General features: G+C 28.7%; 1 protein-coding gene across 1 annotated transcript; it reads left to right on the forward strand.

The window, feature by feature from the left end:
- The first annotated feature begins 12772 nt into the window (after positions 1–12772).
- On the forward strand, positions 12773–15156 carry LOC104644338 (uncharacterized). Its single transcript, XM_019213297.2, has 2 exons — positions 12773–12850; positions 13778–15156. Exon 2 carries the CDS (start codon positions 13830–13832, stop codon positions 14874–14876), a length of 1047 nt encoding a protein of 348 aa, XP_019068842.1. The 5' UTR covers positions 12773–12850; positions 13778–13829; the 3' UTR covers positions 14877–15156.
- The last annotated feature ends 614 nt before the right edge of the window (positions 15157–15770 follow it).

A 15770-nucleotide genomic window follows, 5' to 3' on the forward strand; every position in this document is an offset into this window, starting at 1 on the left:
TTAACACTAAACTTCGATGTTTACGTGCTTTATAGAAGAATAAGTTAGTTATTTGCTACATATTTTAGGATCTTTTTTGTAATAAGTCAAATAAGTAGATTTATATTTCTAATAAATTTATCTCGTGCCTTGGTTATTTCATTAAAAACATTATATACGTTTATTATTATTTTTCAATCAAGAATTCATCGACATATTCATACCCTTAGAGACTATATTCTCTTAATTAGTTTCACATATTTTTTGTTTGATATCAAATGTACCACTCTATTTTATGATTATTTTTAATGAATAAAAAAAATAGAAAACATAATATTATTAATTTCTATATTTTTTGATCTTATTACTCACTTTTTAAATAAATAAACAAATTATAATAATAATAAGGAACAAACGTACAAAGCACGTTATTAGAAACTAGTAAGTAGAAAAAAACTTCACATACCCAAACAGGGGTTTTAGCTAAATAACCTCTTTTAGTTAAAATTTAAAACTATCTGTAGCTTTAGAGAAAGAAGAAAAAACTTCTACATATTTTTTTTTTCGTACAACAAAAAATTGAAATTTATCGCTTGGCTGATTTTTCATTCCTATATATCCTGTTTTTAGAATTTGGCTGTTTTTCAAGAACATTTATTTATTTATACTAGTTTTTGAATTCGTGCGTTGCACGTGTATTCATCTAAATTGACATAAACTAACGTATGTGTATTCATCTAAATTGATATAAATTATTTCAAATTATCGGTGTGTTAAAAATAGTTTTATAATTACATTACATGAATATCATTCATTTTCAAACAAAAATAGTTTAAATATTTGGAATCTACTCAATATCTTGGATATCAATAACAAATTTAAATATGATAGCAAAATATCTCTCCTCCAAATGAAATAAAAGATGGTAATAACAATAACACACAAACTCTCATTAAATAGACAACTGAGTCGACAAAAATTACAAAAATAACATTCGGCGTCATTATGACCCTCTCTTGTATCATTGAAAAATCTTCACGTTATTATCATTTCAAGTCAAACCGCCAAATACCACATATATTTTGAAATAATTTAATTTTTAGTTCACCGATTAATAATTAATTATAATTTTAATTCTTATATTTAATTAAATATATTTAATTTTTAACTCACTGAATTCTGCGCTTTTGAATTTTGATCTCTTTATATAGAAAAAGTATATAATAAAAACTATATTTATAATTATACAAGTCTTACTAATTAACCATAACAAGAAAAATCACTATATTTTCATTCCTATATATAGAGAGAAAAATCACTTAGCTCATGATTCATGATTTCATATTCATTTATTTTCTCAATTCTTTTGTTTTTTCCTTTAATTATTATTTCTATAGAACTTTATTTTATACTAAAGAAAAGTTTATACACATAACGACGTAGCCTTTTTCAATTTAGATTTCTAGTCATCTTTTATTTTTTATTTTTTTCTGTTTGAGGTAATTACACTCTTACTAATTAACCATAACAAGAAAAATCTAAGAGGCGTATTTCCAAAAAATAAAATAAAATAAGAAGAACTGAAAAATATTGTTAAAAAAATCTTAAAGGTAGGATCTTAATATTTTTCTTTTTAAAAAATCGAGGTTCTGAGGCTAATAATTGTGTATTTTTTAAAAATATTTTTTTTTTATATTTTTATTCAGCAAGATCACTAATTGCATTTGCATCAGATAATGACATGACATTACCATTTATTTTATTTGTATTTTTTAAATTGTATATTATAAGACTGTTAAAAAGTGTTAGAATTTATTTGAAGATTAAAACTAAAATATTATTTTAAAATATAATTAAGCTAATATGTTTTTCATATCGCGCGAACAGTGGCCACGTTTAGTAGCTAATAGTAATAATAATAATAATAATAATTAAAAAAAATTGTACATGATTAATCAACTTTTCTTCTTTCTCATAACTTTTTCCATAACTCCTCCTATAAGCAATATAATTTATGTTGATAAAGTATTATTCTTTATAATAAATAAAGAAATTTTATAATTTAAAAGGGTGCAAATCTGCAAATTAAAGACATACATTATTCGCTTTAAATATTCATATTCATAACTCATATTTAATTACCTTTTCAATTTTTTATATTTTTGTTATCCATATCTCCCATCTTTTTGTATTTATAACTTCTAAATATTATTCAAAACTTTAAGCTATCTTTTGGTATTCATTCATTTTTTACTTTATAAATTCAACTTTTCATTTCAGACCCTTTAACAAGGTTATCATTTTTATTCTATAGTTTAAGTAGATGAAGAAGACTCTTGAATTTTGATAGGATATTAGAGAAAGAGTCGATAAGAACTCGGAATATTATGTACTAATTTTGTATTATTTTTCCATATCTATATTATTATCGTTCAAAGTCTTATGAAGCATGTATATATTGTATTTTTTTCCTTTTCTATTTTTTTGTGTTTTTTTCTCTATTAAACTTGTTAATTTAGTTTTCTATGAATGCTTTATTGTCGTTAGCCTAAATACTTATTTCAGCTCAAATTAACAATTTGTGACTTTATTGAAAGTTTGCTAACTAATAACCAAAGTTCAAAAGTTATAGCAGGCTGCTTAAAAAGAATTAATTTGAAACATCAAAATATGCTCTTCATTTGTTTGTTTTTTTGTTATATTATTCATTACCTGTTGTTTGCATGTATGTTATCATAACATTTAGATCATTTTAACAAATCTATAAAAATTCAAATGGAACACACGTGCAAAACACGTGTCAAAAATTAGTAATTACAAAAAGAGTTCTTACAAAATTGATTTTGTGACTTTAAGGTTAGAAAATAATAAAATACTATGTAACTTGCAAGTAGCTATAACTTGTTCAATTTGTCCTGTTCAAATTTCGTTTCAGTGCGAGTTTTTATTTCCTCTATTCACCTTGTATTATTTTGGCAATGAACGTTAAGAGAGTAACTTTCGTAAGCTAATTCAAATGGACTCTTAGTTATTGACGAAATAGTATGATGAACCCTTATAAGTTTGTATTCTGAACCCTCTTAATTCTTTGTCTACTCAACACTCAAGTTCAAACAAAATAAGACTTTCAAACCCCTTCAATCATGTGTATAAATCACTCTCTCTTATAAAATGACACGTCATATACACATCAGATATATTAATGTCATGTCATAATGCCACATCAGATATTATCAACCAAAATGTTAAATAATAAATTTTCTATTTAAAAAATAAAAAAATGTATTTCTCAACTTCCCTTCACCTCCACAACCACCATTAGAGATCTCATCACCATCTTCATTCCTCTAATTTCTTTCGTTCATGGAAAAATGACAATAATGTTTTCTTGATCGATAGCATTTGACTAATTAACATGAATTAACAACATTTTTTTTAACATTGGATCTTGTGGAGGATTTTCAAGGCTTATATAGTGGCTAGGAAAGCTCCGGAAATTCTATGGGAAATTGAAAACGTCGAAGTAAGAAGAAGACCACGCAAATCAAACCACAAATTAACACAAAAAAAATAAAATCCATTTGCTCTCCTCTCCATTTCTCTTTCATCGTCTATGCTCTAACCTCTATTGAAAATCTATCACAACTAGAGCAAAATCGTCATTAACTATCTTCTTGTTCAACATCTAATTTTCATTGACACCACTTAAACTCACTTTAACGGAGGTCTAGTGGACAAAATGAGCGAAGATGTAGACGAAAACGACATCGTAAGGGACATCGAAATTCATATCATTACAGAAGAAAAGGGAGAAGTGAACCTCTTTTTTTTTTTTGCAATAACCCAAAAAGTGTATAACTCGATAGTAAAATCATAAATGAATTTTAGAGATCCTTCAACCATAGAAGAAAAATATTGATATCAATAGCACAAGAACAAAGCAAGAACAAGAAAGAAAAGAACAGTCAAATTGGTGATACTATTCTTATTTTGTCTAACCTATGCATATATAAGCCAAGAAAATTATATGGGGTAATCAAAATCGAATAAAATAATTGGTATCAACAAATTACCAATCTCAAATCAATACAAATTTAGTATCCACTTTCGCAATGAATTTGGCTATCAATCCAGATCTGCTCCTCTATAGTTGAACTTCTTAATCGTTCTCTTCCTTGGCTATCAATCGCAACATCAATGTCAACTTTCACCATGGATTCGGGACGGACTAGGGCTTAAGAAAGTGACAACAGCTAGAGTTTTGGGGACGATGATGGAAAGAGGGGTTGGGGATGATAACGATGACGAAAGGAGGGGTTGGAGATGATGTTGATGACGGAAGGAGGGGTTGGGACGATGACGATGAAGGAAGGAGGAGTTGGGGACGATGATGATGACAGAAGGAAGGGTTGGCGATGATGACAATGACAGATGGAAGGGTTGGCGATGATGACAATGATGGAAGGAGGGGTGAAAAGTTTTTGTTTCCTTTTTATCTTTATTATCTAACTAGTTCTCGAACACGTGCAACGCACGTGTATTGCAACAAAAGCTTTGCATAAAAAGATATTATACAAAAAGAAGTAAATATGTTGCTATCTTAGCAATAATACAAAAAGTGTTAGTCAATATTTGTAGCCAAATCAATTATATTGGAATAGATTTACACTCTTTTTGGAGGAGAAATCTAACCAAAGAAGGGAAATGAAATAATTGAATAAAATCACCTTATGATACACTTTATAGAGTATATTATAACGAATGTAAAAAGATTGATTAGATTAAATATCATTGAGAAGATTAAACTATGTACTACCAATAGTAACAAAGAAAATTTATATATTAAAATATGAGTGAAGAATGTAAAAAGAAGTTCCCATTGGAAGATGAAAGAAAGAAAATTTAATGAGTGAAATAAATTGAGAGTTCCGATACACAAGAATTGGAGGAATAGTAAATAAAAGTTTTTCTTGGAAAAGTTAAATTTATAGAACAAAATTACGAAAACATAAATAGATACATTAAGGAATAATTACTCATTTGTATTTTTTTAAAATTTGTGTGAGAAATTTGAAATGTCAAGATTTTGAAATGAAAATAAGATGATTATATATATATATATATATATATATATATATATATGAAAATTATAAAAGTTTTAATTTAGTAGAAAGGCAAAATTCAACTTTTACTTTGAAACTTCTCACTTACAATAATATATGATTAGTTTTCTAAAGCAAATTTATTGTTTAACTCTCCTTTAGCTAACGTTTGGTTATAGATTTTCAAATATATTGAACAAATATTATTTGGGTGAAACTACACCATGTGTTTGGCCATATTAATATTTCACTTTTGTAGAAAAAAAATATTATTTATACCCATAAGTTTTTTTAAAAAATATAAAAACTAACCATAAGTTTGTATTACAAGTCAATTGAATTTTCATTGCAACAAATAATGAGTGCCCATGACTTTGTTACCTAAGTCGATTGTTCATCATTTTCATTAACATACATCATAAAGTAGACCAAGCAGATGACTTTGTGACCTGAACCGACTGCTCATCATTTTCATCAACATTAATCATATCATAACTTTCATATTCACTTAATATTTCATCATTACTTTGGTGTTCACGTAAAAATAATATGTAATACAACGCAAACACTACTATAGAGAGTGTTTTTATAAAAAAATAAAAGTTTGGTGTAAGATTTCAGTTTTCAAAAGATACCAAATAATGAGATTTGACCTAATATTAGAAAAAACTAGTATTTGGAAATTTGTCAAAAATATTTGTCAAATAATGACAAATTGTATGGAGAAACACTATTTGCTAATTTTTTTTCCAAATATTAATTAGAAAAGGAAAAAGGGACAAATATACCCCACAACTATCATAAATGATATGCATATACCGTTCGTTATACTTTTAGTACATCAATAAAAAATCAGAACACATTTGCTCCTCACTCTAATGGAAGAATAATTAGTGACACGTGACGCAATCCTACGGCTCAACCTAATTTGACCAATTAATATACGAAATATTTTATTTCAGGAAGACATTTTTTTTCAAAAGATGATTTTTAATTAGAAAGTGCTTATCCTCTTTCAATTTGAAAAAAAAAATTAAAATATATCCTATTTTAAATATATCTCTAAAACCGATAGAGAGATTTTCTCATTGGTCAATTTAAACAAATAAAACATATAAACTTAAACTAAATTTTCATTTTTTACAATATGGAGGCTCCAAAATCGACGGAGAAATTTTTTCATTGGCCAATTTAAATAAATAAAATATATAAACTTAACTAAATTTAAGTCTTTTACAATGTGAAGACCTTTAAAACCGACGGGCGGATTTTCACATTGCCAAATAACTCCTTTTAACAAAAAATTCATCTTATAAACGGTAAAAAGAATATGGATAAAATAGATCAACCAATTAGTAATAAATGAAAGAAACATGAATTTACAGTACTTATAAAATGAAAAAAAATATATATGGCATCATCAACAGTAAAGAATTAAAAATATATAAATAAAATAAGATCATATATGGAGTGTTCAAGCAATACTAACGAAAAACATTCAACAAATAAGAATCACAAACACCAAAAATATAAACAAAATATAGAGGCAGAAGGGTCACCTAAGGAAGCATTTTCGGCCGGATCTTGTTGGAAACAGAGCTTGGAGCTCGCTAGATTGTTGTTTGGTGTTCTATTCTGTTAAAGAATGACAAAAGTCCCACATCGGTGGTTAATGAGATGGGTGGACTTTTTATGATGCTTAGGCAATCCTCCTCCCTTTGAGCTAACTTTTGCTGTGTGAGTTAGGCCTAAGACCTAATTTCCAGTCATGGGTGGACTCTTTATAAGGCTTGGGCAATCCTTCTCTCTTTGAAGTGTGAGTTAGGCCTAAGACGTAATTTCACATATTCACCGGAGTTGAAGCTCATTGGTGGTGGGGTTTCGTTGTGGTTGGTCGGCACTGCTAGTGCAAGCTGGAGCTTGCTGGTTGGTACATTAGAGCTCTTTACTCGTAGTGATTTGACTGAAAAAGGGACAAGGAGGTTGTTTTGGTTGCTGTTTTTTTGTGAGTTTCGGAGAAAAGGTGGGGTTTTAGAGGTGGTTTTTGGGTCGATTCTGGTTGGTTTTCGCCGGGGAAGGAGATGGGTGTTGGCATCTTGGTTCTTGTTGCCGGAAAAGGGAGAAAATGAACAGAAAAGAGAGGTTGTGGGTCTACTTGTTTGCTGGAAAAAATAATGGGTTTTGGCTTCGACGGAAAATGCTCCACCAATGTGGTGGCTGGAACTGAAGAAACATCTGAACACTTGAAAAATCTGAAAAGAATTACCCTTAGATTTTTATCCACCGCTACAACCCAATGACCCAATTATTCTATATATAGGAAATTATTAAAAACAAATCTAAGTTATGGGCTCGAGATTGTGGCCTAAAAATATTGTTTAATCGTATATTATTATAAGTGGGAAGCTCTATAGTGAAAAATTGAATTACTATTTTGCCCTTTTACTAAATTAAAATTTAATTTATTGTTTAATTAAATATAAATATTTTAATTACACAATGATATATATGTATCATATCCTTCTATTTTATTTTCCTAAGTATTTAAAATTACGCAGAAAGTTTTAATTTATCCAATCAATGACTTTCAATAAGTAAAACAAAGGACTCAATTTTCTAAAGTCTTTTTATTACTCCTATTTATTCATGCATCACTTAATTACTGAAGTTGAAAGGTTTTTTCAGCTTTAAATTTTGAAGACACTATTTAACTTACATTAATTACAATGAATATGGTAAATGAAAAGATGATTTTTTTGAACTTCATATGTTACTTCATCCTTTTTAATTAACTTGAATTATTTTCATCTTCCACATATTATTAAAATGTATAGATATTTAAGACATAGAGAAAGAAAATAACAACACAAATCAAGAGCATTCAAAAGTACAAGAATTCATATTTCCAACCCTTTTTTTGAAAATTTTCTTGGTCTTCTCTACTGCATGAAACTATATGATGGCACAATATGGTTCTAATACATTTGGAAGTGCTATTTTGACATTTAGATGAACGTATTATTAAAAGAGTAAGTCACAATTTAGCTAACATTTTTCCTTGTTGCTTTCCGTTTTAGTTTTGTTAATTATATTATTCTTTCTTCTATATTATTTTTTGTTATATTTAAATAATATATCGATCTATTAATAGAAAAAAAAAGTAAGGTGAACTACAATTTGATATATGTTGTTGATAATATTTTTTATATTTCTTTGATTTCCTGTCATTGTATAAAATAATTTAATTGTGTATGTTCTTTTTGGCTATATATGATAAAATCCTAATGCATAAATTTTCTTTCTGATATGGTGTCTTCTCTTCAATCTTTTGTTATATTACGATGTGTGATAAGATCTCATTGTATTTGTCCCTTTTTTTCCTATGGAGCTTTTTTTGGTTGAAGGATAATTTTTTTTTTTAAACAATAGAGTATAAAATTAGATTATCATTTTATCCTGTGTTAAATCAAAATATTATAAAATATTTATTTATAAATAGTAATCATTCTATATGTCACACTAAATATTAAAAAAATTGGTTAAAGTCAAAAAATTGAAACACAATATTCATAAATAAATATCAGGCATTTCTACCCTTTTAACGACTAAAATAGTTCAAATTTTTTGAATATTTTTCTTTATACTAAAACATAAATTATTTTATTATGAGACTATTGAGTTAAATCAATATATAAAATCCATAATCAATGGTCACTAAAGATTTGCAATGTTTCATAGATAATACTTTTGACAAATTACTTGATGTAACTTTAATTACTACTATTATTTTGAATAATAGTTGCAGTTATTGTATTTTTTCTTTTCATTGTGATAAGGAATAATATATATCTTTATAACTTACACCATCTAATTATCCTATTTTTATTCCATATAAATCTTTATTTGTTTCGAGTATCCCAACTAAGGTTATTTTTTTCATTCTATAGTTTAAATAGTGCCGCTTATATCATTATTGTTTTATTTGATTCATACTTTAACTAAATGAAGAAGTCTCTTGAATTATAATTGTTTATGGGATAAGTGTCTACAAAAATTTCAAAAAAATATATATAGATTTTGTATTTCTTTTTCCATATACATATTGTTATGACTAGAGCCTAAAAAAGAATGTGTATGTTGTCGCATGTTTTTTTCTTTGTTTATTTTATATATGTGTTTTATCTCTATTAAACTTCTTTAATTTGATTTTCCATAAATTTCTGATTGTTTTAATTGTATTTTTATTTAGGCTAAAGTTAATCTTTTGTGACTATATATAATGTGAATTGGCTAATTACAATCAAAAGTTCTAAATTTACGATTTGTTGATAAATTTTATACGTTAAAATAAGATTTCTCATTTGATGTTATTGTGATTAAACTTCTTTAATTTGATTTTCCATAAATTTATGATTGTTTTAATTGTATTTTTATTTAGACTAAAGTTAATCTTTTGTGACTATATATAATGCAAATTGGCTAATTACTATCTAAAGTTCTAAATTTAGAGTTTTTTGATAAATTTATACATTAAAATAAGATTTCTCATTTGATTTTTTGTCACAATTTTATAATTTTATTAGTAATTGTCGCATTTGTTATTCATTACATGCATGTACAAGTAGAATTCTAATTGTTATAATGAATATAAAAAATAACATGAAATACACGTGCAACACACGTATCTGAAACTAGTATATAAAATATATGTATATGCAAATTATATTCACATTTGAATGAATTTTTAAATTGTGCAAAGTATCAAAATTAATATTAGCCGATGTAACACATAAAATGAATTTTAAAAGAAAACATAATGAACGCAACTAATGACATGTAAAATGTAATTTTAAAATTAACGAATGAAACATTCTAAATTTTAATAAATAAGAATAGTTATCGAGAAACTTAATTAAAATTATAAAAAGAATTATTTTGAACCATTAAATAAATAAAGTTACGAATTTTAAAAATGTTAGGTCAAAATTGAGTGTCAACACAGATAACCCATCAAGACTATTTATAATAATTTACTATTTTACACGTACATAAATATTAATATTAGTGCATTATTGGTTATTACATTTGTCATTTAGCTTTTAAATCACACTTTCTAGTGACTTTGAGTTCACAATTTTACATTAATTAGAGTTGGCATTGGAGCGGAATGGGACAAATTTATCCTCAACCCATAAAAGCCCCATCCAGCATAGGATTTTTCATTTTAACTTTTTGGTATATCGAATATCGTTTGGTCATTTTAAAATGGGCGGGGTTTTTTTTATTTTTTTTCATCGTATATCGATTTTTAAATTTGCTAATCCGCTAGCCAATCTATAAGATATTTATTCGTTTGGCAACAAATTAACAATTATAGGGTGGTGTATAGGCAGGGGTGGCTCAAACTCGTTGGTGGCCTAAGGCCAAAATCAAACTAGAGGCCTTAAAAAAATTAAAAAATTATGTATGTTTAATTTTAGATCTATTTTTCTAGCTTTTTGAGATGCAAAGTTATTAATAGGCATAATACATAAACATGACTCTTACCTTGGTGTCAGCAGACAACTATGACCCTTAACTTTAGATGTGCACAAGTAGACACTTAATCTTGTATAAGATTGAACAAATAGACACATTCGTCATACATGACACTCTACATGTCAATTTTGTGTCCTATGTGGTCGTAGATGTATTATGCCATGTAGGACACATGTGTCTATTTGTTCAATTTTATACAAGTTTAAGTGTTTATTTGTGCACACCCAAAGTTGGAGAGCATACTTATCCGTTGAAGTCAAGTTAAGGGTCATGTTTATACATTATGTCTTGTTAATAATGTGTAGTCAATCTTTTCTAATAATTCTTTTTCAATCGATAATATAGCCAAACCACTTAATCTTTCTTGATTTTCTTAGGAATCTATATCCGACTTTTCACCAATTTCCTTTACTTCTTTTGGTTTATATAATTATCTAACTCAACTTCAAACTAAGTTTAATGACTTGTTCTTAAAAGAGCATTTCCCTACTTTTATTTTAACATTGTTTTCCAAAAAATTATCAAGAACATCTTTTTGAGATTTTATCAAATTATCGACTTTACTTTTTCTTTTAAGTTTTAAATGATCGGATTCATATTTTCTAGTTGACATATTAAAATATAACAAATATTTTAAACACTATTTACAATATCAAATAAAAAATATAATAAGCATAAGACACAAATAAAAAATAATATTAGAAATTAAAATGATATTACTTTCAAAAATGAATTGGACTACTACAATATATTTTTCTCCAAATTTAAGACATAATCTATATTTTTAAAAAATTAAAATTACCAATAGAATAAGTAAATTCTTAAGCTTTTAATAAGAGAAAGATGTAAGATTATGATTTTCGTTCATTAACAAGTTGATTTTTGATTTAATCAGTAAAAATATTCGTAAAACTTAACCCTAATTTGGGTGTTTAATTTAGGTCGATTATACTATTTATCGCAAATTCAAATTTTATAAGGAATTGAGTACGGAGAAGAGGAGAAACCAAAAGGGTAGAGATCATAGAACTCAATTTGTGCAAGATTTCTATTTATTGTAATAAAAGGATAGCAAATACTCACAATTCACGACTCTCGTCGCTGCTGTCGCCGCCGCCTTGGTCGTCGCACAGTTTACTAGTTTATCATAGAGAAATAAAGGAATAGGGTTTTTATGTTAGATTTTGACGTTTCGTATAGTGATGACTATGGGGCGGGGCGGTTTTAGGCTTGTGCGATTTGCGGAAGTGAAAAGAAATAGAAGAGATGAAGAGAGGAGTATATAACTTTTCATGGGAAATGTTAAAAGTAATAGTCATATCTATCACTTCATTAATGTTGTTTGAATTTGGAGTCTTAATTGTAATTTTTTTTAAAAAAGTTTAATCTTACCTATTAACTAAAAATTGGGCCCCCTAAAATTGTGAGACTAAGACCAAGATCTTTTTTTCAACTATACCCGTCGCCCATGTGTATAGACTAATTTCTAATCTCTATGATACATTTTTTATAAAAACACCTTACAAAAGAAGATGACGAGCGGTAACAAGATCAAATAGAAAAATTGATCTAGATTTTTCAACTAGTTGTCTCATTTTCATTGTTCCATGGAAGCATCTTTGTCAATGACTCGATATATAGATTCAGACTTCTCATGTACATATCCTCGGTGTTTTTCTAAATTTGCTGATTTTCTCTCTATTCTTTAAAGCATTATAGATAATTATAGAAAAGTAAATAAGTTTTCATGTCTTTACGTCTTTCGTCTTTTGAAGTTAGTTATAACAAAAGAAAAATATATAATTACTATTACCATGGTAAATCATTGAATAAGGCTAAGATGAGTAGAATATGAAATGTAAGTATGATAACTCTTAATGGGTTAATGATATACCAGATAAGGAAATTGAATAGTTAATGATAAAATGTTAATCCATTTCCCAATCATTTATTCTATAATTCAATACTAATAGTCAATTTTGTGGTTGATTTATCAGTTACGTTTCGATTTTGAACACCCTACGCAAACCCGCAAAGAATCTCTTTTAAAAAAATCAACCCACCCTGCCCCGCAAATCGCACAAGCCTAAACCCGCCCCGCCCCGCCCCATAGTCATCCCTATACTAAAATGTCAAAATCTGACATAGAAACCCTATTCCTTTATTTCTCTATGATAAACTAGTAAACTGTGCGACGACCACGGCGACGGCAGCGACGAGAGTCGTGAATTGTGAGTATTTGCTATCCTTTTATTACAATTAATAGAAATCTTGCACAAATTGAACAATTTGTTAACACCTCTTTTAAAAAAGAAAAATTATTTTTCTTCTTCTATGATCTCTACCCTTTTTTGGTTTCTCCTCTTCTCCGTACTTAATTCCTTATAAAATCTGAATTTGCGAAAGTATAATCGACCTAAATTAAACACCCAAATTAGGGTTAAGTTTTACGAATATTTTTACTGATTAAATCAAAAATCAACTTGTTAATGAACGAAAATCATAAATTGAAAACGAGAAGAAATAGTTTATTGATTTAGCATATTTAAATTATAAATCTAAATCAAACCAATCATACACACCCTTTTCTCTAATCACAAATATATGCAGTAGATTGATCCAACTTTTACTAGTACAAATGATGCGTTTTTGAAGTATAATAAGTTCATAAAAGAAGTGAAAAGGTCAAAAAGTATTGTTTGAATTGCTTGTTTCTTTGCTAATTTCATGGTTAACAAATACAAATAGCTTACTTTCCCATTTATATTGTCATGACATAAACTTATTCTATTGAGTCTATTTTGAAATTTTCTGATTGATGATAGTTTGAAACTTTTGCTTTTGTGGGCATAATAATATCTTGACCCTTTTGCACTTGATGAAAGTTTCCTTCTTTGCTAATATAATGTTTCACAACAAAAATAGTTAATATTCTTATGATTTTTTTTTGTATTAGGATTTATTTTGAACTCATTTTGGAAATTTCTGAGTCTTGGTTGAATTTCTCAACTTATTAGATTTGTTAGCAATATCTAATATTATCATTATTAAGATGCTTGTTTTATCCTCATTCTGTTGAGTCCTTTTTATGGATTGTATTTTGGTACATTCAGCTTTGATAAGTGATTTTGTTTTATTTTATTTTATTTGTTGATCAGGTTTTTTGTTTTCAAGATTGTTACCCTTATCTGTGGTCATATACACTAGTTCATGATGGGAATTGAAGACAAAACATTGTTTTGTTTCTGTCACTGGGGCAAAAGGAATAAGGTTCTACCAGATGGATCCATTTCGTATGAGGGAGGTATTACTGATCAGGTTATTGCAAAGACGGGCGTAAAGTATGATGATTTTGTGATTGCAGTTTTTGACCGCTTAGGTATTGATGCTTCAGATAAGATGTTATTTTTTACGGTGAAGTTTGATCGGTCAGAATTGATACAGCTAAGGGACCAAGCAGGTATCGATACTATGCTGCATTTTAACGATAGCTATGTTCACATTTATGCATCAAGTCTGGAGAAGGAGCCTGATTCTAGGCCTCCATCAGGTGGCACGAAAAACATTGGACATACTATTGCTTCTGATAAACAACCAGATTCTACTCCGATAGCTGATGATCCGAATGGTAATAAGTGTGGAGTTTTATCTGAAACTGTTGTAGGAAAGCTACCACCTCATCAAGAACCATTTTTCGGGCAAAACAATATTCAAAACGATCTCAATGATCTGTTCCGCAAAGGGTATTACCTTAGACAGAAACAACTAACTTCATCTGGAAGCCTGGAAACGTTCTGGAGAAAGTGTGACACTTGCGACACTAGGTACTTATGTTACAGGAAAGATGTCAACCATGCTCTGCGCTGCAAGACATGTACTACATTTGAGTTAGATCCCAAGGGTGCAGCTTGTAGACCGAAACAGAGTCAGCCTGGAGGCCAGGATAAGCACCTTGAATCTAAGCTCAACGAGCCTTTAAAGCAGACAGAGCTTCCTAACCAAGAAACCTTGAGAATGACTGGGGGCAGCGCTTGGTTTCAACCTACCCAAGAAACCTTGAGAATGACTGGGGGCAGCACTTGGTTTCAACCTACCCAAACAGGATCCCAACAGGTTGCTGCAACGACAATGGAGGCTTGCAAAAGCAGGAAAAGATATCGGAACCAGACAACTGAACCGAGTGAAAGTGATGATACTTCAATCAATGTGGATACGCAAGGTGCGAAAAGTGAAATAATTCGAGATAGTAAACCTTGAAAGTACAAGGTGGTGGTGGGGTGGGGGCGAGGGTGAAATGGTCCTTTTTTATTTTTTTTCTTTAGTCGACTAGCTATGCAAGTGCATAGAACGAAAGTGACACCAAATGTTTTTATACAGGTTGGGATCTGGAATGGATCATAATCCAGGCCCCTTGGGTTGCAAGGGCGTTCTCTTCTAGACGTGAGTATCTTGATTTGTAGACAAATGATGAGTATAGCTCCTATGTCTACACTCTGTTTTTCTCTGTTCTTTCTATTTAATAAAACGCCTTATCAACTACATTTTTTTTTCTCTTCTCGCTTTTAAGTACATGATAAAACTGCTAGGTAATACAATGCTTAATAAAATTAGAGAAGAGAATGTGAGATGATTCAGATGATTTGTATATGTTCTTCTTCCTTCAATGGCCTTATTACAGTAGTAGTTGAATGCTAAAGGTCTTTTGAGAAGAGCTTATAATTCAAGAGTTCTGATCCTCTGAAAAAAAAGATGATTGATCTTATTTCAAGAATATATAAGGTTGTAGGCTAATCAATCTCAGTGATTTCCATTGCTGCTTCGTTGAATAAAAAATTATATGCATGATTGCTTCCTTGTAGATAACATGCTTTTTTCCTTGAAAAGATTTTCAACTGATGGCCTTCTTTATCTCTTGTATCCTTTGGTGATTCCAACCAATTACAGATCTTAGGTGTTTTTCTTTCATAAGTAGCTCATTTTGATAGTCTTGATTTTGTTTCATTGAAAGGTGTTTTTTTTGTAACGTAGATTTAACATTACCGCTAATGTTGAAGATAATAACACAGAGTACTTTAGAAAAGATTGTTTTGGTGTTTTCTTTCCCCTCCTTCCAAATCTCAACTCAAAAAAGATTTGTCATCCCTCAAAAAT

The sequence above is a fragment of the Solanum lycopersicum genome, chromosome 1 (assembly GCF_036512215.1).
Source record: "Solanum lycopersicum chromosome 1, SLM_r2.1".
Taxonomy (NCBI): Eukaryota; Viridiplantae; Streptophyta; class Magnoliopsida; order Solanales; family Solanaceae; genus Solanum; species Solanum lycopersicum.